This window comes from Oncorhynchus masou, chromosome 28 (assembly GCF_036934945.1).
Source record: "Oncorhynchus masou masou isolate Uvic2021 chromosome 28, UVic_Omas_1.1, whole genome shotgun sequence".
Lineage (NCBI taxonomy): Eukaryota > Metazoa > Chordata > Actinopteri > Salmoniformes > Salmonidae > Oncorhynchus > Oncorhynchus masou.
Genome location: NC_088239.1, coordinates 62,941,082 through 62,966,341, shown reverse-complemented (window position 1 = coordinate 62,966,341; position 25,260 = coordinate 62,941,082). Strand labels below are relative to the sequence as shown.

The 25,260-nt window shown below is 42.8% G+C and overlaps 1 protein-coding gene across 4 annotated transcripts in view; it reads left to right on the top strand.

Moving 5' to 3' along the window:
• LOC135518050 (voltage-dependent N-type calcium channel subunit alpha-1B-like) overlaps positions 1 to 25,260 on the top strand; it is a 225,896-nt gene that overhangs the window by 129,187 nt on the left and 71,449 nt on the right. For 3 of the 4 annotated variants that reach the window (XM_064942884.1, XM_064942881.1, XM_064942885.1), the window contains 6 exons: positions 14,544 to 14,647; positions 16,449 to 16,564; positions 17,900 to 17,989; positions 23,366 to 23,455; positions 24,690 to 24,908; positions 25,072 to 25,184. In XM_064942884.1, the coding sequence (XP_064798956.1) occupies positions 14,544 to 14,647; positions 16,449 to 16,564; positions 17,900 to 17,989; positions 23,366 to 23,455; positions 24,690 to 24,908; positions 25,072 to 25,184 (732 nt within the window). The remainder of the gene's footprint in view (positions 1 to 14,543; positions 14,648 to 16,448; positions 16,565 to 17,899; positions 17,990 to 23,365; positions 23,456 to 24,689; positions 24,909 to 25,071; positions 25,185 to 25,260) is intronic. The other variant, XM_064942882.1, reaches the window with a different exon arrangement.

Below are 25,260 nucleotides of genomic sequence, written 5' to 3'. Positions count from 1 at the left end.
AGCTGTTTGTTTAGAAATTCTAGGGACAATAAGGAGGCCTGCGTCTTGTGACCGTAGCATACATGTAGGTGTGTACGGCAGGACCAAATAGGAGAGATAGGTAGGAGCAACCCATGTAATGCTCTGTAGGTTAGCAGTAAAATGTTGAAATCAGCCCGTGCCTTAACAGGAAGCCAATGTAGAGAGGCTTGCACTGGAGTAATATGATCACATTTTTGGGTTCTAGTCAGGATTCTGGCAGTCATGTTTAGCACTAACTGAAGTGTATTTAGTACTTTATCCGGGTAGCCTGGAGAGTAGAGCATTGCAGTAGTCTAATCTTAAAGTGACAAAAGCATGGATTAGCTTTTCTGCATCATTTTTGGACAAAAGTTCTGATTTTTGCAATGTTACTAAGATTGATATATTAGTCAAAAGAGAGATCAGGGTCCAGAGTAACGCTGAGGTTCCTCACAGTTTTATTTGAGACGACTGTACAACCATCAAGATTCATTTTCAGAACCAACAGTAGATCTCTTTGTTTCTGCTGACCTAGAACAAGCCTCTCTGTTTTGTCCGAGTTTAAAAGTAAAACATTTTCCGCTGTCCACTTCCTTATGTCTGAAACAAAGGCTTCCAGGATAGGTAAATTTGGGGCTTCACCGTGTTTATTCGAAATGTACAGCTGTGTGTTGTCCGCATAGCAGTGAAATAACATTCTGTTTCCGAATGACATCCACAAGAGGTGGAATATATAGTGAAAACAATAGTGGTCCTAAAATGGAACCTTGAGGAACACCGAAATGTACAATTGATTTGTCAGAGGACAAACCATCCACAGAGACGAACTGATCTTTCCGACAGACAATATCTTAACCAGGCAAGAACTTGTCTGTGTAGACCAATTAGGGTTTCTAATCTCTCCAAAAGAATGTGGTGATTGATGGTGTCAAAAGCATTAAGGTCTAGGAACACAAGGACCAATGCAGAGCCTTGGTCTGACACCATTAAAAGGTAATTTACCACCTTCACGAGTACAGTCTCAGTGCTATGATATGGTCTAAAACCAGACTGAAGCGTTTCGTATATATTATTTGTCTTCAGGGAAAATAATTTGTGAAGTGTCTATTTCTCAAACTAGACACTCTAATGTACTTGTCCTCTTGCTCGGTTGTTCACAGGGGCCTCCCACTCCTCTTTCTATTCTTATTAGAGCCAGTTTGCACTGTTCTGTGAAGGGAGTAGGACACAGCGTTGTATGAGCTCTTCAGTTTCTTGGCAATTTCTCGCATGGAATAGCCTTCATTTCTCAGAACGAGAATAGACTGACTAGTTTCAGAAGAAAGGTCTTTTGAGCCATTTTGGCATTTGAGCCTGGAATCAAACACACAAATGCTGATGCTCAGATTCTCAACTAGTCTTAAGGCCAGTTTTATTGCTTCTTTAATCAGAACAACAGTTTTCAGCTGTGCTAACATTATTGCGAAAAGGTTTTCTAATGATCAATTAGCCTTTGTAAATGATAAACTTGGTTAGCTAACACAATGTGCCATTGGAACACAGGAGTGATGGTTGCTGATAATGGGCCTCTGTACACCTACAGTGCCTTGCGAAAGTATTCGGCCCCCTTGAACTTTGCGAACTTTTGCCACATTTTAGGCTTCAAACAGATATAAAACTGTATTTTTTTGTGAAAAATAAACAACAAGTGGGACACAATCATGAAGTGGAACGACATTTATTGGATATTTCAAACTTTTTTAACAAATCAAAAACTGAAAAATTGGGCGTGCAAAATTATTCAGCCCCCTTAAGTTAATACTTTGTAGCGCCACTTTTTGCTTCACTCTGCAGTCCAACTCATCCCAAACCATTGAATTGGTTTGAGGTCGAGTGATTGTGGAGGCCAGATCATCTGATGCAGCACTCCATCACACTGCTTCTTGGTAAAATAGCCCAGCCTGGAGGTGTGTTTTGGGTCATTTTCCTGTTGAAAAAGAAATTATTGTCTCACTAAGCGCAAACCAGATGAGATGGCGTTTTACTGTAGAATGCTGTGAGAGCCATGCTGGTTAAATGTTCCTTGAATTCTAAATAAATCACTTCCAGTGTCATCAGCAAATCAGTACCCCACCATCACACCACCTCCTCCATGCTTCACGGTGGGAACCACACATGCGGAGATCATCCGTTCACCTACTCTGTGTTTCACAAAGACATGACGGTTGGAACCAAAAATCCCCAATTTGAACTCATCAGACCAAAGGACAGATTTCCACCTGTCTAATATCCATTGCTCATGTTTCTTGGCCCATGCAAATATTTTCTTCTTATTGGTATCCTTTAGACCCTTTTGGGCTCCTGAATGGCCCAGCGCTCTAAGGCACTGCATCTCAGTGCTCGAGGCATCACTACAGACATCCTGGTTTGAATCCAGGCTGTATCACACCCGGCCGTGATTGGGAGTCCCATAGGGCAGAGCACAATTGGCCCGTCGCCGTCTGGGTTTGGCCGGTGTAGGCCGTCTTTGTAAATAAGAATTTGTTCTTAACTGACTTGCCTGGTTAAATAAAGGCCTGATTCACGCAGTTTCCAATGACCAGTTGATGTTGAGATGTGTCTGTTACTTGAACTCTGTGAAACATTTATATGGGTTACAATTTCTGAGGCTGGTAATGCTAATGAACTTATTCTCTGCAGCAGAGGTAACTCTGTGTCTTCCTTTCTTGTGGCGGTCCTCATGAGAGCCAGTTTCATCATAGCGCTTGATGGTTTTTGCGACTACTTGAAGAAACGTTCCGAATTGACTGATGTTCATGCCTTTAAAGTAATAATGGACTGTCATTTACCTTTGTTTATCTGAGCTTGTCACAACACAACTGATTGGCTCAAATGCATTAAGAAGGAAAGACATTCCACAAATTATATTTTAACAAGACACACCTGTTAATTGAAATGCATTCCAGGTGACTACCTCATGAAGCTGGTTGAGAGAATGCCAAAGATGTCATCAAGGCAAAGGGTGGCTACTTTGAAGAATCTCAAATATCAAATATATTTTGATTTGTTTAACACTTTTTTGGTTACTACATGATTCCATATCTGTTATTTCATAGTTTTTATGTTTTCATTCTTATTCTACAATGTAGAAAATAGTTCAAATAAAGAAATACCCTTGAATTAGTAGGGGTAACCAAACTTTTGACTGGTACTGTGTATGTGTGCATATATATTATTAATCTGTCCTCGCTTGTCTTTCAATCATCCATGTGGGTTTGTATCTTCCTGATATTCAATAAGGAGGGGACTTGCAGCACGTGGAGAACCAAGTTCTATTTTAATGCTTGGCTACGCAGATGCACGTTCATGCAAGCGAGCTGTGTTGGTGAAATGATTGAATAACATGTACAGTGGGGCAAAAAAGGCTTTAGTTAGCCACCAATTGTGCAAGTTCTCCCACTTAAAAAGATGAGAGAGGCCTGTAATTTTCATCATTGGTACACTTCAACTATGACAGACAAAATGAGAAAAAGAAATACAGAAAATCACATTGTAGGATTTTTAATGAATTTATTTGCAAATTATGGTGGAAAATAAGTATTTGGTCACCTACAAACAAGCAAGATTTCTGGCTCTCACAGACCTGTAACTTCTTCTTTAAGAGGCTCCTCTGTCCTCCACTCGTTACCTGTATTAATGGCACCTGTTTGAACTTGTTATCAGTATAAAAGACACCTGTCCACAACCTCAAACAGTCACACTCCAAACTCCACTATGGCCAAGACCAAAGAGCTGTCAAAGGACACCAGAAACAAAATTGTAGACCTGCACCAGGCTGGGAAGACTGAATCTGCAATAGGTAAGCAGCTTGGTTTGAAGAAATCAACTGTGGGAGCAATTATTAGGAAATGGAAGACATACAAGACCATTGATAATCTCCCTCGAACTGGGTCTCCACACAAGATCTCACCCCGTGGGGTCAAAATGATCACAAGAACGGTGAGCAAAAATCCCAGAACCACACGGGGGGACCTAGTGAATGACCTGCAGAGAGCTGGGACCAAAGTAACAAAGCCTACCATCAGTAACACACTACGCCGCAAGTGACTCAAATCCTGCAGTGGCAGACGTGTCCCCCTGCTTAAGCCAGTACATGTCCAGGCCCGTCTGAAGTTTGCTAGATAGCACTTGGATGATCCAGAAGAAGATTGGGAGAATGTCATATGGTCAGTTGAAACCAAAATAGAACTTTTTGGTAAAAACTCAACTCGTCGTGTTTGGAGGACAAAGAATGCTGAGTTGCATCCAAAGAACACCATACCTACTGTGAAGCATAGGGGTGGAAACATCATGCTTTGGGGCTGTTTTTCTGCAAAGGGACCAGGACGACTGATCCGTGTAAAGGAAAGAATGAATGGGGCCATGTATTGTGAGATTTTGAGTGAAAACCTTATTCCATTAGCAAGGGCATTGAAGATGAAACGTGGCTGGGTCTTACAGCATGACAATGATCCCAAACACACCACCCGGGCAACGAAGGAGTGGATTCGTAAGAAGCATTTCAAGGTCCCGGAGTGGCCTAGCCAGTCTCCAGATCTCAACCCCATAGAAATCATTGGAGGGAGTTGAAAGTCCGTGTGGCCCAGCAACAGCCCCAAAACATCACTGCTCTAGAGGAGATCTGCATGGAGGAATGGGCCAAAATACCAGCAACAGTGTGTGAAAACCTTGTGAAGACTTACAGAAAACGTTTGACCTCTGTCATTGCCAAAAGGGTATTCAACAAAGTATTGAGATAAACTTTTGTTATTTTCCAAATACTTATTTTCCACCATAAATTGCAAATAGATTCCTAACAAATCCTACAATGTGATTTTCTGGATTTTTCTCATTTTGTCTGTCATAGTTGAAGTGTACCTATAATGAAAATTACAGGCCTCTCATCTTTTTAAGTGGTTGAACTTGCACAATTGGTGGCTGACTAAATTAATTTTTTCCCCACTGTATGTGTTAAACGCTAGCACACGACATGTTTGGTTTGGGGGTAATACCTGGTCTCACCTTAACAAATGAGACTGTCAACAACAATATTCATGTGTGTGTGTGTGTGTGTGTGTGTGTGTGTGTGTGTGTGTGTGTGTGTGTGTGTGTGTGTGTGTGTGTGAAATAGAAATACAGTTGTGAATGAAAAAGTCACTTCAGAACTGTCTTTCCTTAAAGATGCTTGGCTTTGCTTTGATAGGGTACTACAGTAAAAGTGGTCGGTTAAAGTTTGAACAATGTTTTCTATTTGGTCCTGCTGGTGAGCCATTGCCCAATAAATTGCTCATTGACTGGAGGAACTATTGATTTTAGACTTTCAATTCAAAATATGTATCAGTGCCTTATTTAAAATCAATAGCGAAGCTGACACAACAGTTTATCTTTTCACTTTATTTTCTCTTTACAATTATCCATCTATTGTCCCCAGAGAGGCTGGGGGAGACAGTCAGTCAGATATTGGGAGAGAATGATAAACTACAGAGAATGAGAGAGAAGTTCTAAAGATAAAGAGACAAAGGCATTCAGGATGAAGTGAAACAGATAGGCTGATGCTGGACATTCATCCTGTGTGTGGGCTGAGAAAGTGACAGCTGAGAGACAGATGGTAAGATGAGATGAGTATGTGTGTGCTCACACACAAACACTTTGTTTTTTTGTCAGGGACCATGGACAAGAAGATTTAGCTAGATAGTCCCTGGGCAAAAAACCATCAATGGCGCTGGAGAGGATGGTTGACGTTTTACATGCTCCTAACCAACTGGTATTTTGTTTGTTTTTTTTGCATTGTTTGTAACTTATTTTCTAAACTTATTTTGTACATAATGTTTCTGCTACCGTCTCTTATGACCTAAAAATAACTTCTGTACATCAATAGCGATTACTCACCTCGAACTGGAAGAAGCTTTTTCCTTTCACGAGTCCGACGAGAAGGATAAACTGCTTTTCCGGGAACATGCCCAAATCCCCGTAATTTGCGTGAGGAAAAGACAGAGAAAAAGGGGGCGGAGGTCGGGCTGCCTTCTGAGAATTTGTTAGAGAGCGAGTAAACTCCCACTGCCATCCATTCTATTGGCCAACGTGCAATCATTGGAAAATTAAATCGATGACCTACGATCAAGATTATCCTACCAACGGGACATTAAAAACTGTAATATCGTATGTTTCACTGAGTCATGGCTGAACGACGACACGGATATTATAGAGCTGGCGGGATTTTCAATGCACCGGCAGATCAGAGAAGTTATGTCTGGTTAGACGAGGGGTGGGGGTGTGTGTCTATTTGTCAGTAACAATGTCTAATATTAAAGAAGTCTCGAGGTATTGCTCGCCTGAGGTAGAGTACGTTATGATAAACTGTAGACCACACTATCTACCAAGAGAGTTCTCATCTATATTATTCGTATCCATTTACCACCACAGACCGATGCTGGCACTAAGACCTCAATCAACCAACCCTATAAGGCCATAAGCAAACAAGAAAATGCTTATCCAGAAGCGGCACTCCGAGTGGCCGGGGACTTTAATGCAGGCAAACTTAAATCCATTTTTACCTCATTTCTACCAGCATGTCACATGTGCAACCAGAGGAAAAAAACTCTAGCCCACCTTTACTCTACACACAGAGATGTATACAAAGCTCTCCCCCCCCCTCCATTTGGCAAATCTGACCATAATTCTATCCTCCTGATTCCTACTTACAAGCAAAAACGAAAGCTGAAAGTACCAGTGACTCGCTCAATACAGAAGTGGTCAGATGACGTGGATGATACGCTACAGGACTGTTTTTCTAGCATAGACTGGAATATGTTCCAGGATTCATCCAATGGCATTGAGGAGTAAACCACCTCAGTCACCGGCTTCATCAATAAGTGCATCAATGACGTCATTCCCACAGTGTCCGTACGTATATATCCCAACCAGAAGCCATGGATTACAGGCAACATCCGCATCGAGCTAAAGGCTACAGCTGCCGCTTTCAAGGAATGGGACACTAATTCGGACACTTATAAGAAATCCCGCTATGCCCTCAGACGTACCATCAAACAAGCAAAGCGCCAGCTTTGGATTAAGATTTAATCGTACTACACTGGCTCTGACACTCGTCAGAAGTTTTGTTTATTTTTATTTTTTATTTCACCTTTATTTAACCATGTGGGCCAGTTGAGTCACATTTCCGCCCTGCTCGAGCTTCTCAGGTCAACTGTAAGTGCTGTTATTGTGAAGTGAATGCAAGATGGCCACCTAACTTTGAGTTCTTTGAAAACTATGTATTATTTAGTTTTTTTCATGCATCGCGCTGACAGAGATAAACTCCTCTCTGGGAAGAGGAAGGACGGGGATGTATGCTTCATGATTAACGACTCATGGTGTAATCATAACAACATACAGGAAATAAAGTCCTTCAGCTCACCCGACCTAGAATTACTTACAATCAAATGCCGGCCAAATTCTCCCAAGAGAATTCTCATCAGTTATTGTCACAGCGGTGTACATTCCCCCTCATGCAGACACCAAGACGGCCCTCAAGGAACTTCATTGGACTCCATTTAAACTGGAAACCATATATCCCGAGGCTGCAGTTATTGTAGCTGGGGATTTTAACAAAGCAAATTTGAGAACAAGGCTACCTAAATTCTATCAGCATATTGATTGCACTACGCACGGGTGTAATACACTTGATCACTGCTACTCTAAATTCCGCAATGCAAACAAAGCCCTCCCCCGCCCTCCCTTAGGCAAATCCGACCACGACGCCATCTTGCTCTTACTGCCTTATAGGCAGAAACTCAAACAGGATATGTATCAGTGACTAGAACCATTCAATGCTAGTCTGACCAATCGGAATCCACGCTTCAAGATTGTTTTGATCATGCGAACTGGGATATGTTCCGGTCAGCCTCAGATAACATCAATCTATATGCTGACTCGGTGACTGAGTTTATAAAGAAGTACATTGGAGATGTTGTACCCACTGTGACTATTAAAACCTACCCTAACCAGAAACCGTGGTGGACCGCATTTAACCATGGAAAGAGGTCTGGGAATATGCCTGAATATTAACAGTGAAGATATTCCCTCCGCAAGGCAATCAAACAAAGAAAATGTTGGTACAGGGACAAAGTGGAGTTGCAACTTAATGAATCAGACACGAGATGTATGTGGCAAGGTCTACAGGAAATCACGGACCACAAAAAGAAAACCAGTCACGGACACTGATGTCACACTTCCAGACAAACTAAACACCTTCTTTGCCTTCTTTGAGGATAATACAATGTCAGTAGGCCCACTAACAAAGACTGCGACCCCCCCCCCAACCCCCTCTCTTGCGACGTGGCCGACGTGAGTAAAACATTTAAACGGCTTAACCCTCGCAAGGCTGCTGGCCCAGACGGTATCACCAGCCGCGTCCTCAGAGCATGCGCAGACAAGCTGACTGATGTGTTTACGGACATATTAAATCGCTCCCGCTCCCTATCCCAGTCTGCTGTCCCCACATGCTTCAGGATGGCCACCATTGTTCCAGTAACTGAACTAAATGACTACTGCACATCATGAAGTCATCATGAAGTGCTTTGAGAGACAAGTCAAGGATCATATCACCTCCACCTTATCGGCCACCCTAGACCCACTTCAGTTTGCATGCCGCGCCAACAGGTCCACAGACGATACAATCGCCATCTCTCTGCACACTGCCCTATTCCATCTGGACAAGAGGAATACCTATGTAAGAATGCTGTTCATTGACTACAGCTCAGCATTCAACACCATAGTACCCGCCAAGCTCATCATCAAGCTGGAGGCCCTGAGTCTCAACTCCGCCCTGTGCAATTGGGTCCTGGACTTTCTGATGGGCCACCCCCAGGTGGTGAAGGTAGGAAACAACATCTCCACTTCGCTGAGCCTCAATACTGGGGCCCCACAAGGGTACATGCTCAGCCCCCTCCTGTACTCCCTGTTCACCCACAACTGCGTGGCCGTGCATGCCTCCAACTCAATCATCAAGTTTGCAGATGAGACAACAGTCGTGGGCTTGATTACAAACAACGACGAGACAGCCTACAGGGAGGAGGTGAGGGCACCCGGAGTGGGGTGTCAGGAAAACAACCTCTTACTCCACGTCAACAAAACAAAGGAGATTATAGTGGCTTCAGGAAACAGCAGAAGGTGTACCCCACTATCCACATCGAAAGGACAGCAGTGGAGTTTTAAAAAATTCCTCTGCTACACATCACAGACAAACTGAAATGGTTCACCCACACAGACAGGGTGGTGAAGAAGGTGCAACACCGCCTCTTCAACCTCAGGAGGCTGAAGAAATTTGGCTTGTCACCCAAACACCTGACACACTTTTACAGATGCGAGAGCATCAATCGAGAGGATCCTGTCGGGCTGTATCACAGCCTGGTACGGCAACTGCACCTCCCTCAACCACAAGGCTCTCCAGAAGATGGTGTGGTCTGCACCGCAACACTGGGGGCAAACTACCTGCTCTCCATGACACCTACAGCACTCGATGTCACAGGAAGGCCAAAAAGATCAAGGACAATAAACCACCCAAGCCACTGCCTGTTCACACCGTTACCATCCAGAAGGCGAGGTCAGTACAGGTGCATCAAAGCTGGGACCGAGAGTCTGAAAAACAGCTTCTATCTCAAGGCCATCAGACTGCTAAACAGCAATCACTAACTCAGAGAGGCTGCTGCTTGCATTGAGACCCAATCACTGGCTGCTTTAATAAATGGATCACTAGTCACTTTAAACAATGCCACTTTAATAATGTTTGCATATCTTACATTACTCATATCCATATACTGTATTTTATGCCATCTATTGCACCTTGCCTATGCCGCTCGGCCATCGCTCATCCATATGTACATATTCTCATTCACGCCTTCAGATTTGTGTGTATTAGGTAGTTGTTGGGGAATTATTCAATTACTTGTTAGATATTACTGCAACTAGAAGCACAAGCATTTCGCTACACTCACATTAACCTCTGCTAACCATGTGTGTGACCAATAAAAATTGATTTGATTTTGATTTGAAACGTCTTGGGGCAACACCGGCTCAACCTTGAAATGGTAGGCCACACAAGCTCACAAAACGGGACCACTGAGTGCTGAAGAGGTCGGCACATAAAAATTGTCTGTCCATTGCAACACTCACTACTGATTTCTAAACAGCCCCTGGAAGCAACGTCAGCACAAGAACTGTTAGTCGGGAGCGTCATGAAATGGGTTTCCATGGCCAAGCAGCCGCACACGAGCCTAAGATCACCATGCGCAATGCCAAGCATCGGCGGGAATGGTGTAAAGCTCGCCGTCATTGGACTCTGGAGCAGTGTATACTCGTTCTCAGGTGTGAGCCTCTTAGTTTCAGTGATGGGAAAGCGAGGTCCATACAGAAATGGTTAGTCGAGATCAGTGTCGAAGAACTTGACTGGCCTGCACAGAGCCCTGACCTCGACCCCATCAAACACCTTTGGAATGAATTGGAACGCCGACTGCGAGCCAGGCCTAATCTCCCAACATCAGTGGCCAAGCTCACTAATGCTCTTGTGGCTGAATGGAAGCAAGTCCCTGCAGAAATGTTACAACATCTAGTGGAAAGCCTTTCCAGAATAGTTATAGGGGCTGTTATAGCAGCAAAGGAGTGACCGAGTCCATATTAATGCCCAGGGTTTTGGAATGAGGTACTCGCCGAGCAGGGGTCCACATACCTTTGGCCATGTAGTGTATTCACTATAGGTCTCACTCCTATATCTGTTACTGTATCTGTTACTACACTATTGATTGTTAGTATACATGAATGTGTTCTGATTAGGTGACGAACCAGGTCCCTATGGGTTAATGACTGAGCTGTTAATTACCCTTGTTAAGCCAGTAACTTCCCCATGCCACCTTCCCTTAATTACCCAGTACAAGCCATTGGTCAAGAGGTCTTAGTGAAGGTCTTATCTAATCAATGGAATCCTCACCCTATGGCCAACTCTGGAGAGTAAGATTGATCCAGGAAGTTTTAGGAGGGTAGAGAGGGCACCTAAACTGGAGTGATTGATAATAACGCCTGTATAATCAAATCTCAGGCCAAAATAAATGCTACAGGCTACCCACTGCATTATTAATATTCTCTGCCACAATCACAATCTGAGGCCTTGTCCCGAATGGCACACTGTCTTCCCAATATAGTGTTCGACATTAGGGACCACTTTTTATATCGTGAATTGGGTGTCATTTGGGATGCACACCGAAAAAATGATGATGCAGTTTTTTCATGGAGAGCTCATGGGTAGTTCAAATGACAGGTTCTTGCAGATACAGCACACTTCCTATCTGTGTTAACCTTTCTTTTTTATGTTTATTTTTGCCGTGTCTCTATGCACACACACACACACACACACACACACACACACACACACACACACACACACACACACACACACACACACACACACACACACACACACACACACACACACACACACACACACACACACACACATTAGACATTTACATTTTACATTTAAGTCATTTAGCAGACGCTCTTATCCAGAGCGATTAGCACACACACTTTTCTTTTCTCATGTTTTTGTTCCACTTAAAAATTTTAAAGTACATTTTTTATAGTATTACTGATATTGATTACTGCATTGTTGGGAAAGAGTAAGCAAGAAAGGCAGTTCACTGTACTTGTGCACGTGGCAATAAAAACGTGAATATAAATCAACATGAAATAAGAGAAGTGTGTAACATTACAGCAGACCTAGCTGGATTAGAGTCCAATAATCCACTGGAGCATATCGTGCCAATACATACAGTGGGGAGAACAAGTATTTGATACACAGCCAATACTGCAGGTTTTCCTACTTACAAAGCATGTAAAGGTCTGTCATTTTTATCATAGGTACACTTCAACTGTGAGAGACGGAATCTAAAACAAAAATCCAGAAAATCACATTGTATGATTTTTAAGTAATTAATTTTCATTTATGCATGAATATTGCATAAGTATTTGATCACCTACCAACCAGTAAGAATTACGGTTCTTACAGACGTGTTAGTTTTTCTTTAAGAAGCCCTCCTGTTCTCCACTCATTACCTGTATTAACTGCACCTGTTTGAACTTGTTACCTGAATAAAAGACACCTGTCCACACACTCAATCAAAAAAAATACAGACCTTTACATGCTTTGTAAGTAGGAAAACCTGCAAAATTGGCAGTGTATAAAATACTTGTTCTCCCCACTGTAACTATGAGTACAGAAAAAAAGGTGTGACTGTCCCCATAGGAGAACCCTGTAAATAACTATTTTTGGTTGCAGGTAGAACCAGAGTTCTACATAGAACCCAAAAGAATTCTACCTGCAACCAAAAATCTTTGTTCTATGGGGACAGCCAATGAACCCGTTTGGAACCCTTTTTTCTCAGTGTACTGGGAAACTAGTCAGGCAGACAGGCCGATACAGTGCCTTGCAGAAATAGTTATCCCCCTTGGCGTTTTTCCTATTTTGTTGCATTACAACCTGTAATTTAAATCGATTTTTATTTGGATTCATGTAATGGACATACACAAAATAGTTCAAATGACTTGTTTCAAAAAAAATCCAAAAAAATAAACGGCATGTGGTGCTTGCATATGTATTTATGCATGAGTATTGCATGCACCTTTGATATGAAGCCCCTAAATAAGATCTGGTGCAACCAATTACCTTCAGAAGTCACATAATTAGTTAGATTGCACACATGTGGACTTTATTTAAGTATCACATGATCTCAGTATATTTTCACCTCTTCTGAAAGTCCCCAGAGTCTGCAACACCACTATGCAAGGGGTACCACCAAGGAAGTGGCACCATGAAGACCAAGGAGCTCTCCAAACAGGTCAGGGACACAGTTCTGGAGAAGTACAGATCAGGGTTGGGTTATAAAAAACATATCTGAAACTTTGAACATCCTATGGAGCATCATTAAATCCATTATTAAAAAATTAAAAGCCTATGGCACCACAACAAACTTGACAAGAGAGAGCTGCCCACCAAAACTCACATTAATCAGAGAGGCAACAAAGAGACCAAAGATAACCATGAAAGAGCTGCAAAGCTCCACAGCGGAGAGTGGAGTATCTGTCCATAGGACCACTTTAAGCCGTACACTCCACAGAGCTGGGCTTTACGGAAGAGTGGCCAGAAAAAAAGGCATTGCATAAAGAAAAAATAAGCAAACACAATTGGTGTTCGCCAAAAGGCATGTGGGAGTCTCCCCAAACATTTGGAAGAACTCTGGTCAGATGAGACTAAAATGGAGCTTTTTGGCCATGAAGGAAAACACTATGTCTGGCTCAAACCCAACACATCTCATCACCCCAAGAATATCATCCCCACAGTGAAGCATGGTGGTGGTGGCAGCATCATGCTGTGGGGAAGTTTTTCATCAGCAGGGACTGGGAAACTAGTCAGAATTGAAGGAATTATAGATGGAGCTAAATACAGGGAAATTCTTGAGGGAAACCTGCTTTGGTCTTCCAGAGATTTGAGACTGGGACGGCGGTTCACCTTCCAGCAGGACAATGACCCTAAGCATACTGCTAAAGCTTCAATGGAATGGTTTAAGGGGAAACATTTAAATCTCTTGGAATGGCCTAGTCAAAGCTCAGATCTCAGATCAATTGAGAATCTGTGGTATGACTTAAACATTGCTGTAAACCAGCGGAACCCATCCAACTTGAAGGAGCTGGAGCAGTTTTGCCTTGAAGAATGGGCAAAAATCCCAGTGGCTAGATGTGCCATGCTGATAGAGACATACCCCAAGAGACTTGCAGCTGTAATTGCTGCAAAACGTAGCTCTACAAAGTATTGATTTTGGGGGTTGAATAGTTATGCACGCTCAAGTTTTCTGTTTGTTTGTCCTATTTTTTGTTTGTTTCACAAGAAAAAATATTTTGCATCTTAAAAGTTGTAGGAATGTTGTGTAAATATCTATTTTATTTCCAGGTTGTGAGTCAATAAAATTGAAAAAGGTGGTGAATACTTTCGCAAGCCACTGTAGACAGGCAGGCGGACAGCACCAGACCATTATATAGGCCAGACCTCAACCTGTGTCTCTCCCAGCAGGGGATTGGCTTGTCAGGCTAGTTTGGCTTTCCACAAATTTTTCCAATTGGCTGTTTAGAAACAGTAGTTTGGGGTTGTATTACACGGTTGTTATACAGTGATAGAAGCCCCAAGGTCTCTCTGTTCTGCACATGGTACCTGGTGGATCTGATTTGGTGGTTGGTTGACTGACTGTGTGGGAGTGTGTTTACCGGTAAGAAGACATTTATTTTAGTGTTAAGTAGCGTATATTGACGTTTTTGCGTACAAGCAAGTACAGCAAACATGTCAGATGTAGATGTTATGCAGATGTTGTACATTGAGCAACTGCAAACATTAAGAGGATACGTAAAACTCATACACCTTTTTCTTTGTCTTTCTTTCCCACTCTGTGTGTGTGTGTGCGTGTGTGATTGTGCGTGTATGTGCGCAGGCTAACGATGCCTCGGGGAACACTTGGAACTGGCTCTACTTCATCCCCCTGATCATCATCGGGTCCTTCTTCATGCTCAACTTGGTCCTGGGTGTCTTATCAGGGTAAGTCTGACCAAACATTTATACACACACACACACACACACACACACACACACACACACACACACACACACACACACACACACACACACACACACACACACACACACACACACACACACACACACACACACACACACACACGGACGGACGTAGCCCTGTCTCCCACTGTTAAGGTATGGTGTGGATGAGGTCAGCTCACAAATAAAAGGGTTACAAAGTTCTTTTAAATATGCTCACACGCACACACCTATGCATGCACTCACACATGCACACACACCAACTCTTTCCTTAGGCCCAGATAAAGTTCTGCTTCCCCATAGGAACCCAGTTATTTCTAGACTAATGACAATGGATATGGAATGAGCCCTGTTGAGACGGACCCAGTGTGTGTAGAGGAGTGTTTCTCACTGTCATAGACAATGAGACCGACACCACTGAGTTCAAAGAGAAGAGCAAGGGACACCATTTAGATTAAAGACCTGCCCATTTTAAAACACAGGAGAGAGAGCGACAGAGTGAGAAGAGAGAGAGAGGGAGATAAAGAGAGCAAGTCGGGGGAGGGATGGAGAGAAGGAGAGTGGGAGATGACTAATTTTAGCTATTTTCAGTGTCATTTCAGTTGAGATGCTTTTCCTGTCAGTTGGAGGAATTCAAAATGAATGCGGTATCATCAGTATAATTTTATGTTACCCAAAAGTGACACCGTCTTCTCAGTGCCATCTCTTTGTTAGCTCAACCACTGGAGTGATAGCAGAGTTTCTATTGTGGTAAGCTGTGGAATGTGAGAAGGGAGGCTCTACAAGATGGCCATGGATCTTGAGGCTAAAGGCGTCCGCATACTTTGGCTGGCGTCTAGCCGAACGAGTGTGCTCGCATACTCCCTTAAAACACCTTCGCTTCAAAAACAGCAGCAATAGTACTGTTTGTCCATCTTGAGACGCTGTAACCAAAAATACTGAGAATAAATGAGATCTTAGTTGCACAATTTTACATCTAACTAAGCTGTTTGGTGCAGTATTTCTCAAGTGAAAAAAGTAGCATGAAAACAATTTGTCTGTCGCTGAATGACAACAAACACTTAGCTGAAGAATCCCTACTGTTGACCAATGACGACGAAGGGGTGTAGATTTTGGCTCCGAATTTCGGCTTGCCTCGAGAATTTGGGGATTTGTATACGAACCCGCCCGAAAACCCCCCCGAAGACCAAAACGAACAAAAGTGTCACAAAATGACATCATAATATATGCACAAACTGTTCCAAATTGTTCCAAAGTGTTTCAGATGGGATGCATGCCTTTGGGTTCAGGAAGGACAGAAGATATGGAGGACGCACGCACACACAATGCACACACACACACACAAAACACAAAACAGAGAGCTAGCCATTCACTGAGTAGGAGATTAGGCTTCCCAGAAAATGTAAACATAGCACCTGACCAGAAACATGTAGCCATACTACGTTACTCTTAACAGGATGTCTTCTTGTAGGGCTGATCGGAGACATTGTATGCCTGTGTGTTTGTGCGTGGGTGAATAATGCATCCCATATTAAAAGAGACTAAAGAGAGAGAAACAGGGAAGAAGACATTCATCCATGTCTGTTTCTCTCTGAGTTTGGCCCTTCAAAGAGCACTTTCAAGATCCATTCCTCCCAGAGAGGAGAGGAAGAGTGGAACACACGCAGAGGCTGAAATGCCATAGAAATGAACCTGTATATTCCAATAGGAGTTTAAAGTGTGCGGGTCCGTGTGTGTGTGTGTGTCCATATGTGTGTGTGTGTGTGTGTGTGTGTGTTCACAGGGAGTTTGCCAAAGAAAGAGAGCGTGTGGAGAAGAGGCAGGACTTTCTAAAGCTGCGCAGACAGCAGCAGATAGAGAGAGAGCTGACAGGATACCTGGAGTGGATATGCAAGGCAGGTCAGGCTCACCTCCACTTTTTCTAATCCGTGTGTGTGTTTCCCACATTTTGTTACATTACAGCCTTATTCTAAAATGGATTAAAACATTTCCCTCATCAATCTACATACAATACCCCATAATGACAAAGCGAAAACAGGTTTTTAGTGTATATTGAGTGACATTTCAGATGTATGTATGGGGACAGAGAAAGAGTTAGTCATTTAAAAATAATGAACTCGTTAGATGATTTGTTAAGCCAAATTTTACTCCTGAACTAATTTAGTCTTGACTTTTTTTTAGTTATAAACTTTTTTATGATTATAAAAAATTTAAAAAATCCCCCTTTTTCGCCCCAATTTCGATCTTGTCTCATCGCTGTAACTCCCCAATGGGCTCGGGAGGCGAAGGTCGAGTCATGCTCCAAACCCGCCAAACTTCGCTTCTTAACACCCGCCCGTTTAACCCAGAAGCCAGCTACACCAATGTTTCGGAGGAAACAACATTCAACTGCCGACCGAGGCCAGCCTACAGGCACCCGGCCCGCTACGAGTAGTCGCTAGAGCGCGATGAGCCAAGTAAAGACCCCCCTGGTCAAACCCTCCCCTAACCTGGATTACTCTGGGACGTTTGTGCACAACCCTATGGGACTACCGTTTTAATCCCACTTTGTAACACAATAAAATGTGAAGGAATCCAAGGGGTCTGAATACTTTTGCAAGGCATGTGTGCGTTGTTACTTTAAATGATGGTGAGGTGTATGCACTGTACATGGGTATGTAGAGTCTTAGAAAAAAGGGCCCTACCTAGAACCTAAAATGCTTATTTGACTGTCGCCATAGTAAAACCCTTTGAAGAACCATTTCTGGTTCCAGGTAAGACCCTGTTGTTCCAGGTAGAACTATTTTCAGTTCCATGTAGAACCTCTTCCAAAGAAAAACCCAGAAGGGTTCTCTCATGGGGACAGCTGAAAAACCCTTTTGGAACCATGTTTTCTAAGAGTGTGTGTGTGTGTGTGTGTGTGTGTGTGTGTGTGTGTGTGTGTGTGTGTGTGTGTGTGTGTGTGTGTGTGTGTGTGTGTGTGTGTGTGTGTGTGTGTGTGTGTGTGTGTGTGTGTGTGTGTGTGTGTGTGTGTGTGTGTGTGTGTGTGTGTGTGTGTGTGTGTGTGTGTGTGTGTGTGTGTGTGTGTGTGTGTGTGTGTGTGTGTGTGTGTGTGTGTGTGTGTGTGTGTGTGTGTGTGTGTGTGTGTGTGCGTGTGTGTGTGTGTGAGCACGTGTGAGTATGTGTGTGAGTATGTGTGTGAGTATGTGTGTGTGTGTGTGATGTGGTATATAACCCTGTCCTCTCCTGTTCCAGAGGAGGTGCTGCTGGAGGAAGAGGATGAGAACGCGGAGGAGAAGTCCCCTCTGGACGGTGCGTGGTACAAGAGGAAACATAACCTCCCAGGTGAAAAGCGGGCTAGAGGTCCACGCTGTGGCCTTTACCATGGTACCCTACTGGACTACCATGGTACCTTACGGTAAAACAGGCACAGTTAGATACTATTCACCATTCTCATGAATTAGCCTCGCCCATTTTCAGATTCAGACTATGTTGCACCATGTCATTCTGTGGTATATGAATCGCTCAATTCGATTCATGCCATATTCAGGGTTCCATGAATGTGGTCTGGTTCTCTTTCACCTGGGTTATAGGGATTCACTATTATAGGTGAATCCCTATAATCCCTGGGTTATAGGGGACTCTATTACAATAGAGTATAGAGTATCAATGAGTGATTACTAAGATCCAGGAAGACTGCTGTAATGAGATGCTTGTCTCATTCTCTCTCTCTATTCGGTCTTTCTCGCCCTCTATTTCTATCCTTTATTTCTTAAACTTTCCAACCCCTTCACTCCACTCTTCCTGCCCTCTCTTCTTTTTTCCTCTTCTCTGTTGTGGGCAGTTCTCTTATTGTTCTCTATCACTACCCCCTCTCTCTCTCTTCACCTCTCTCTCTTCTCTTTCTCTTTCCTCTTCTCTCTGACACGGACCGTTCTTCCTGCTCCATCTGGAGTCCAGTCATGTCCCAGCTGTTACTCCCCCCAGCCCCCTGCAGCCGCATGTTGTGTTATGTCCATACTCTCAGTCAATTAGGTCTGGTGTGGGAGCCAGAGTTAATTAGGGGGATTTAGAGAGATGACTTAATTGGATTAGGGCTGTACGATACATACACGCACACACAAACACACAAGCACAAATCTACACACACACTCACACACATTTCTCAGGTTAGATGACAGAACTGATGGCTGGTCTACGTATTTTGTCTACATCTTCCTTTGTTTAATAACTTAATTACATGATGAAGATTATTATGCCACTGAATAATATTGTTAAAGTTGAAAATGTCGACGTCGCCAAGGGATATTGAATGGCAGGTTCAAGTTCTATTGACACATGCACAAGTACAGTCAAATGCTTAACTTGCAAGATCTACACAACAGGCAGTAATCAATGTCAAAATAGTATAATTCATCAAATAAAACATTTATATAATAAAGAAAACATGAGAAATAAGAAACGTTTAAATGTTTTTACAATGTGCAGGAATACTGGAGTATATGAAGTAGATATGTAATGTTTCCACCTCGCCCATCTGAGTGCAAGCGAGCTAATATAAGACAGGTAAATTGCCGAACCTGACGTTAGGGCTGGAAAATGCCAGTGTACCTGTTTTTACATGACAAATTTGCAAAATAATGTGCGTTTGACACTAGCACCGCCTTAACGCCAGCCGGAAGGGTTTTGTATACGAGTAATATACTAGTGGTAATATATACAGTACCAGTCAAAAGTTTGGACACATACTCATTCAAGGGTTTGAAGACATCAAAACTATGAAAGAACAGATATGAAAACATGTCAAGTTAAACAAATCAAAAAAGTGTTAAATAAATGTAAATATACACTGTATATTTATTTGAGGTTCTTCAAAGTAGCCACTCTTTGCCTTTGACAGCTTTGTACACTCTTGGCATTCTCTCAACCAGCTTCGTGTGGAATGCTTTTCCAACAGTCATGAAGGAGTTCCCACATATGCTGAGCACTTGTGGGCTGCTTTTCCTTCACTCTGCGGTCTAACTCATCCCAAGCCATCTCATTTGGGTTGAGGTCAGGTGATTTTGGAGACCAGGTCATCTGATGCAGCACTCCATTACTCTCCTTCTTGGTCAAATAGCCCTTACACAGCCTGAAGGTGTGTTTCGTGTCATTGTCTCTCAACAAACTTCACTGGACATTATGCAAACTGGAAACCACATATCCTGAGAAAATAATGCGAAAATAATTTAGACGGATACGGTGACGGTGAGTTAATAAGGAAGTGTGTAGGAAATGTAGTACCCACAGTGTCTATTAAAACCTACCCTAACCAGAAACTGTGAATAGATGGTAGCATTCGCGTGAAACTGAAACGAACCATCGCATTTAACGATGGCAAGGCGACTGGTAATATGTCAGAATATAAACAGTGTAGTTATTCACCCCGCAAGGCAATCAAACAAGCTAAACGTCAGTATAGAGAGAAAGTGGAGTCTCAATTCAACGGCTCAGACACGACACGTATGTGGCAGAGACTACAGACAAAAACGGACTACAAAAGGAAAACCAGCCACGTCGCCGAGACCGATGTCTTGCTTCCGGACAGGCAAAACACATTCTTGGCATGCTTTGAGGATAACACAGTACCACCGAAGCGGCCTGCTGCCAAGGACTGTGGGCTCTCCTTCTCTGTGGCCGACGTGAGTAAAACATTTAAACATGTTAACCCTCGCAGGGCTGCTGGCTTTGACTGCATCAGAAGCCGCGTCCTCAGAGCATGCGCAGACCAGCTGGCTGGTGTGTTTACGGGCATATTCAATCTCTCCCTATCCCAGTCTGCTGTCCCTACATGCTTCAAGATGGCCACCATTGTTCCTGTATCCAAAAAGGCAAAGGTAACTGAAGTTAATGAACTCACCTCTGGTACCATGAAGTGCTTTGAGAGACTAGTCAAGGTTCATATCACCTCTACCTTGCCTACAACCCTAAACCCACTTCAATTTGCTTACCGTCCAATAGATCCACAGACGATGCAATTGCCATCACTCTGCACACTATCCTCTCCCATCTGGACAAGAGATCCTGGACATCCTGACGGGCCGTAAACTTCTGACTTCATCTGTATATACTGTTTTCTATACTATTCTACTGTATCGTAGTCCGTTCGCTCTGACATCGATCATCTATATTTATGTAGTCTTAATTCATTCCTACATAGATTTGTGTGTATTGGGTATATGTTGTGTAATTTCTTAGATATTACTTGTTAGTAATTACTGCTCTGTCGGAGCTAGAAGCACAAGCATTTTGCTACACCGGCAATAATATCTGCTAATTGCTTGTATGTTACCAATGCATTTTGATTTGATGAAACTTTAAAAGTTATTTTAGTTTTCCCCATAGACTGATCTTCATGTCTTAAAGTAATGATGGACTGTCATTTCTCTTTGCTTATTTGAGTTGTTCTTGCCACAATATGGACTTGGTCTTTTAATAAATAGGGCTATCTTCTGTATACCACCCCTACCTTGTCACAGCACAACTGATTGACTGAAACGCATTAAGAAGGACAGGAATTCCACAAATTAACTTTTAACTTTGCACACCTGTTAATTGAAATGAGTTCCAGGTGACTACATCATGAAGCTGGTTGAGAGAATGCCAAGAGTGTGCAAAGCTGGCATCAAGGCAAAGGGTGGCTACTTTGAATAATCTCAATATAAAATGTATGTTTTGGTTACTACATGATTCCATATGTGTTATTTCATTGTTTTGATGTCTTCACTATTGTTCTACAATGTAGAAAATAGTAAAAATAAAGAAAAACCCTTGAATGAGTAGGCGTGTCCAAACCTTTGACTGGTTATGTATATCATACAAGGACAATATTCACAAATTCTACAGCACAATGGCAGAGTCATGTCTCAAGTGTACAACTAATAAGGCCTCAATAAGCCATGCTTACTGGGAATGCTATATAGTCCAGAAGTTGTGGGCAGACCTAAAACGTTGGCTGTCAGAATGATTACAATGTAATCTTACATTTAACCTGTCTCTCTGCATATTTCAAGACATGGCATATGGGGCTGTAGTGAGATACTCAATGGCCTGGACAGTTCTTTTCTCATCACTCATCTTGAAAAACGTATACTAAGTATTTGGAAGTCAGTCAATTCGCCATTATTGACACACTTCGGAGGGAATCCAGGACTTTTGATTGGAGAAGCATCCAACCTTCACTGTCGATGTTGGCAATGTATTTCATGATGAAGCCGGTAACGAGGGTGGTTAGATCGACAACACTATCGGTGGAGTCCCGGAACATGTTCCTGTCAGCGCTAGCAAAGCAGTCCTGTAGCATTGCAATCTATTCGGACAATCCTTTTTCAATGGAGTGCGTCCCGTTTACCTCCTGTTTTGAGCTTTTGTCTGAAAATGGGGAAGCAGGAGTATAGAGTCGTTATCAGATTTGCCGAAGGGGGACGAGGGAGGGCCTTGTGTGCTTGCTTGTGAGTAAAAGTGGTCCAGGACTTTATTACCACGAGTGGCAAAGGAGAATTGTTGTTAGAAATTGGGCATCACTTGCTTTAGAGATGCGGAATTAATATTATTTGCATCAAGAAAAGCAAGCTTTGGGTGCATGGTTTCCTGCAGGTTCATAGCCTTGTACAGTTCGTCAAGTGCCAGCTTTTTGTTGTTTTCCTGAGGTGGAATATATACAGCAGTTACGATAACAGAGGAAAACTCTCTCGGGAGGTAGAACGGTTGGCATTTGACAATCAGGTATTCCAAGACAGGTGAACAATAGGTTGAGACTATCGCTAGAGTCAGAACACCAGTTTGTTGATGAAGATACATATCCGTCCCCCTCTGGTTGTCCCTGAATCCGATGTCCTGTCCCCTCGATGAATATCTTGTACAAATGCTATTTTTCAGTAAAACAGAGGAAATTATAGTTACGAGCGTCACGTTGATAGCAAATCCGCAATTGGAGGACATCCATCTTATCAAGTGACTATGCACATTGGGGTTATGTGCCTTCCTCAAGGGCACATCGACAGATTCTCCTTGTCAGCTTCGGGAGTTGAACTAGCAATCGTTCGGTCACAGGAACCCTGCTCTAAACACTAGGCTACTTGCTGCATGTAGTGCAGGTGACTGCATTGTGCAAATGCCAAACATTGCTGACCGAGCAAAGATACAGTTGCTGGAAGGGATGGAGAGAAATGAAAGGACAAATTTATAGGTAAAGATCCAAACGCTGGAGCGTTGTCAATCTGTCTGTCGTTCTATTAAACACCTTATCGGTTCTCTCTATTTCACCATTTACTCATAACTCTCCAGAGAATTAAGATGTTGCTCCGATCCTCATTCATAGAGAACATAAGCGGAGCTCATTTTGCCTCTGAGTAGAGCATTGAAGAGGTACTCTAGATTCTAGAAGGGTTGTAGAGCTTTTGTGACATTGATGGTCATGTGACGATCACATTCATGCACCGCAGTTTTTCATTTCAAGGCTGACTTGAAGCGGAAGCTAGAAGCGGTGAATGAAAAATTGAATTGACGCCCACTATTCATTGCATCCAATTAGCCCACACATACGGGGGAGGGGTATGGTGGGTGTGTGCGTGCGTGTGTGTGTGCGTACGCTTGGCAGCACATACATATGTGCGTATGTAAATGTCCATGTGTGTGTACATATCCTTACTCCTGCCTCTCTGCTGTGCTGTGTGTGTGCAGTGTTGAAACGAAGCAAGGTAAAGAAGAGTAAGAATGACCTGATTGGTGCTGAGGAGGGAGAGGATCACTTCACTGACATGTCCTCTGTTGGTAAGACTCAACCGTCCTGTACTCCTATCTGACTGACCAGTCAACTGTCTGCCTGACCCCAACCTTCACATTTGACCTTAACTGACTAAATCAACCTTTTGGCTAACACTGACCTTTTAGATAAGTCCTTGAGCTTTTCCTCACAGCTTGTACTGTATCTAGTCTATTGGGAAAATGTGTCATGTTCCCTCTCTGGTGACCTTTGGCCTATTACAACACTTGTTGTACAAGGAAACTCTACTCACACGTATCATAGTCAGAGGTTCTGCTTGTTTTACTGATTCTTTGTATCAAATCAAATTGTATTGGTCACATACGTATGTTTAGCAGGTGTAGTGAAATGCTTGTGTTTCTAGCTCCAACAGTGCCGTAATATCTAACAATTCACAACAATACACATAATACACTCAAACCTAAAAAGTAATCATGGGGATGCAGGCTTTACACAGTCACCCAGAGGTTAGGTTCATTTAATTTTCTTATTATAAACAAACTATAACTATAACTCCAGGATAATAGAATTAGAGTTTTAATATTAATGAAATTCAGTTTGCTTCACAGAAAAAAATCTGTAATTGCTTGTCTTTGGGGGAAATCCTCCTAACCATGATAATTGAAATGATTTAGTGCATTCACATTAAAAGCACCAGCTGGATTCCTCTCCTGATAACCTCCAGTGGCTGTTTTACACCTAAATGAATGTCATGGGGATACAGCCTTTACACAGTCAAATCTTATATCTACATTTTTCCTCTTCTAGACTAAAGATCCAATTTCACTCCCATTGAGGCAGATTACATAACCTTTTAATGCAAAAAATGGCACATTTTCAGAGTGGAAAGTGAGAATTGAGGATAGATTTTTGCCTTAGTCATTTGCGTCTTATCCATTTTAGTCTTAGTCGTGAAGGTCTTTCAATTAGCAAAGAAGCTTGGATTTATTCAGGTGGAATGTAGCGCGAGAGTCTAAATATGGAGCTTCTAGTGCAGTTGATTACAGCCTGAAGTAGCCTCAATACTCTTATACTGTTCCCCCTCAGATTCAGAAATACAGACTTAATGCTGGATGCCAATAGTTGTCTTTGTAAACTATTAGAACATGTAATATAATGTTCAAATTACCCTAGACTTGTGGATGATGACTTGATAATGATGAACAGTAAATCCCTTTAGGGAATGTGACGTGATGTATGGCATGGTACACCTTTCTGTGCTGACTTCCCTACTTTCCCTAGCCCCCCCAGGCTCTCCGTTTGGCCGGGCCAGCGTGAAGAGCAGTAAGCTGGAGAGCTCGTCCTACTTCCGCCGCAAGGAGAGGAGAATGCGTTTCTTCATCCGTCGCATGGTCAAAGCCCAGAGCTTCTACTGGATAGTGCTATGTCTGGTGGGCCTCAACACACTGTGTGTGGCCATCGTCCACTACGACCAGCCTGAGTGGCTCACCACTGCCCTCTGTAAGTCACACACACACACGTGTGTATGCACACCAGGCACGTGCACACACACAGATGCCTACACACACATGCACAAATACACACACAATCACAATCAAATGGATGATTATTAGTAGCTGATGCATTTAGTCATTGATGGTTCACCATCCCCCTGGAACCCCAGACCTGGCAGAGTTTGTGTTCCTGGGTCTGTTCCTGTCTGAGATGAGCCTGAAGATGTATGGCCTGGGAGCCAGGAACTACTTCCATTCCTCTTTCAACTGCTTCGACTTTAGTGTAAGTCACCATAAATGCCTGTGCAATACCTTTAAGAGCTAATTAATCGAATTAATCAGATACAGATGCTTACTTA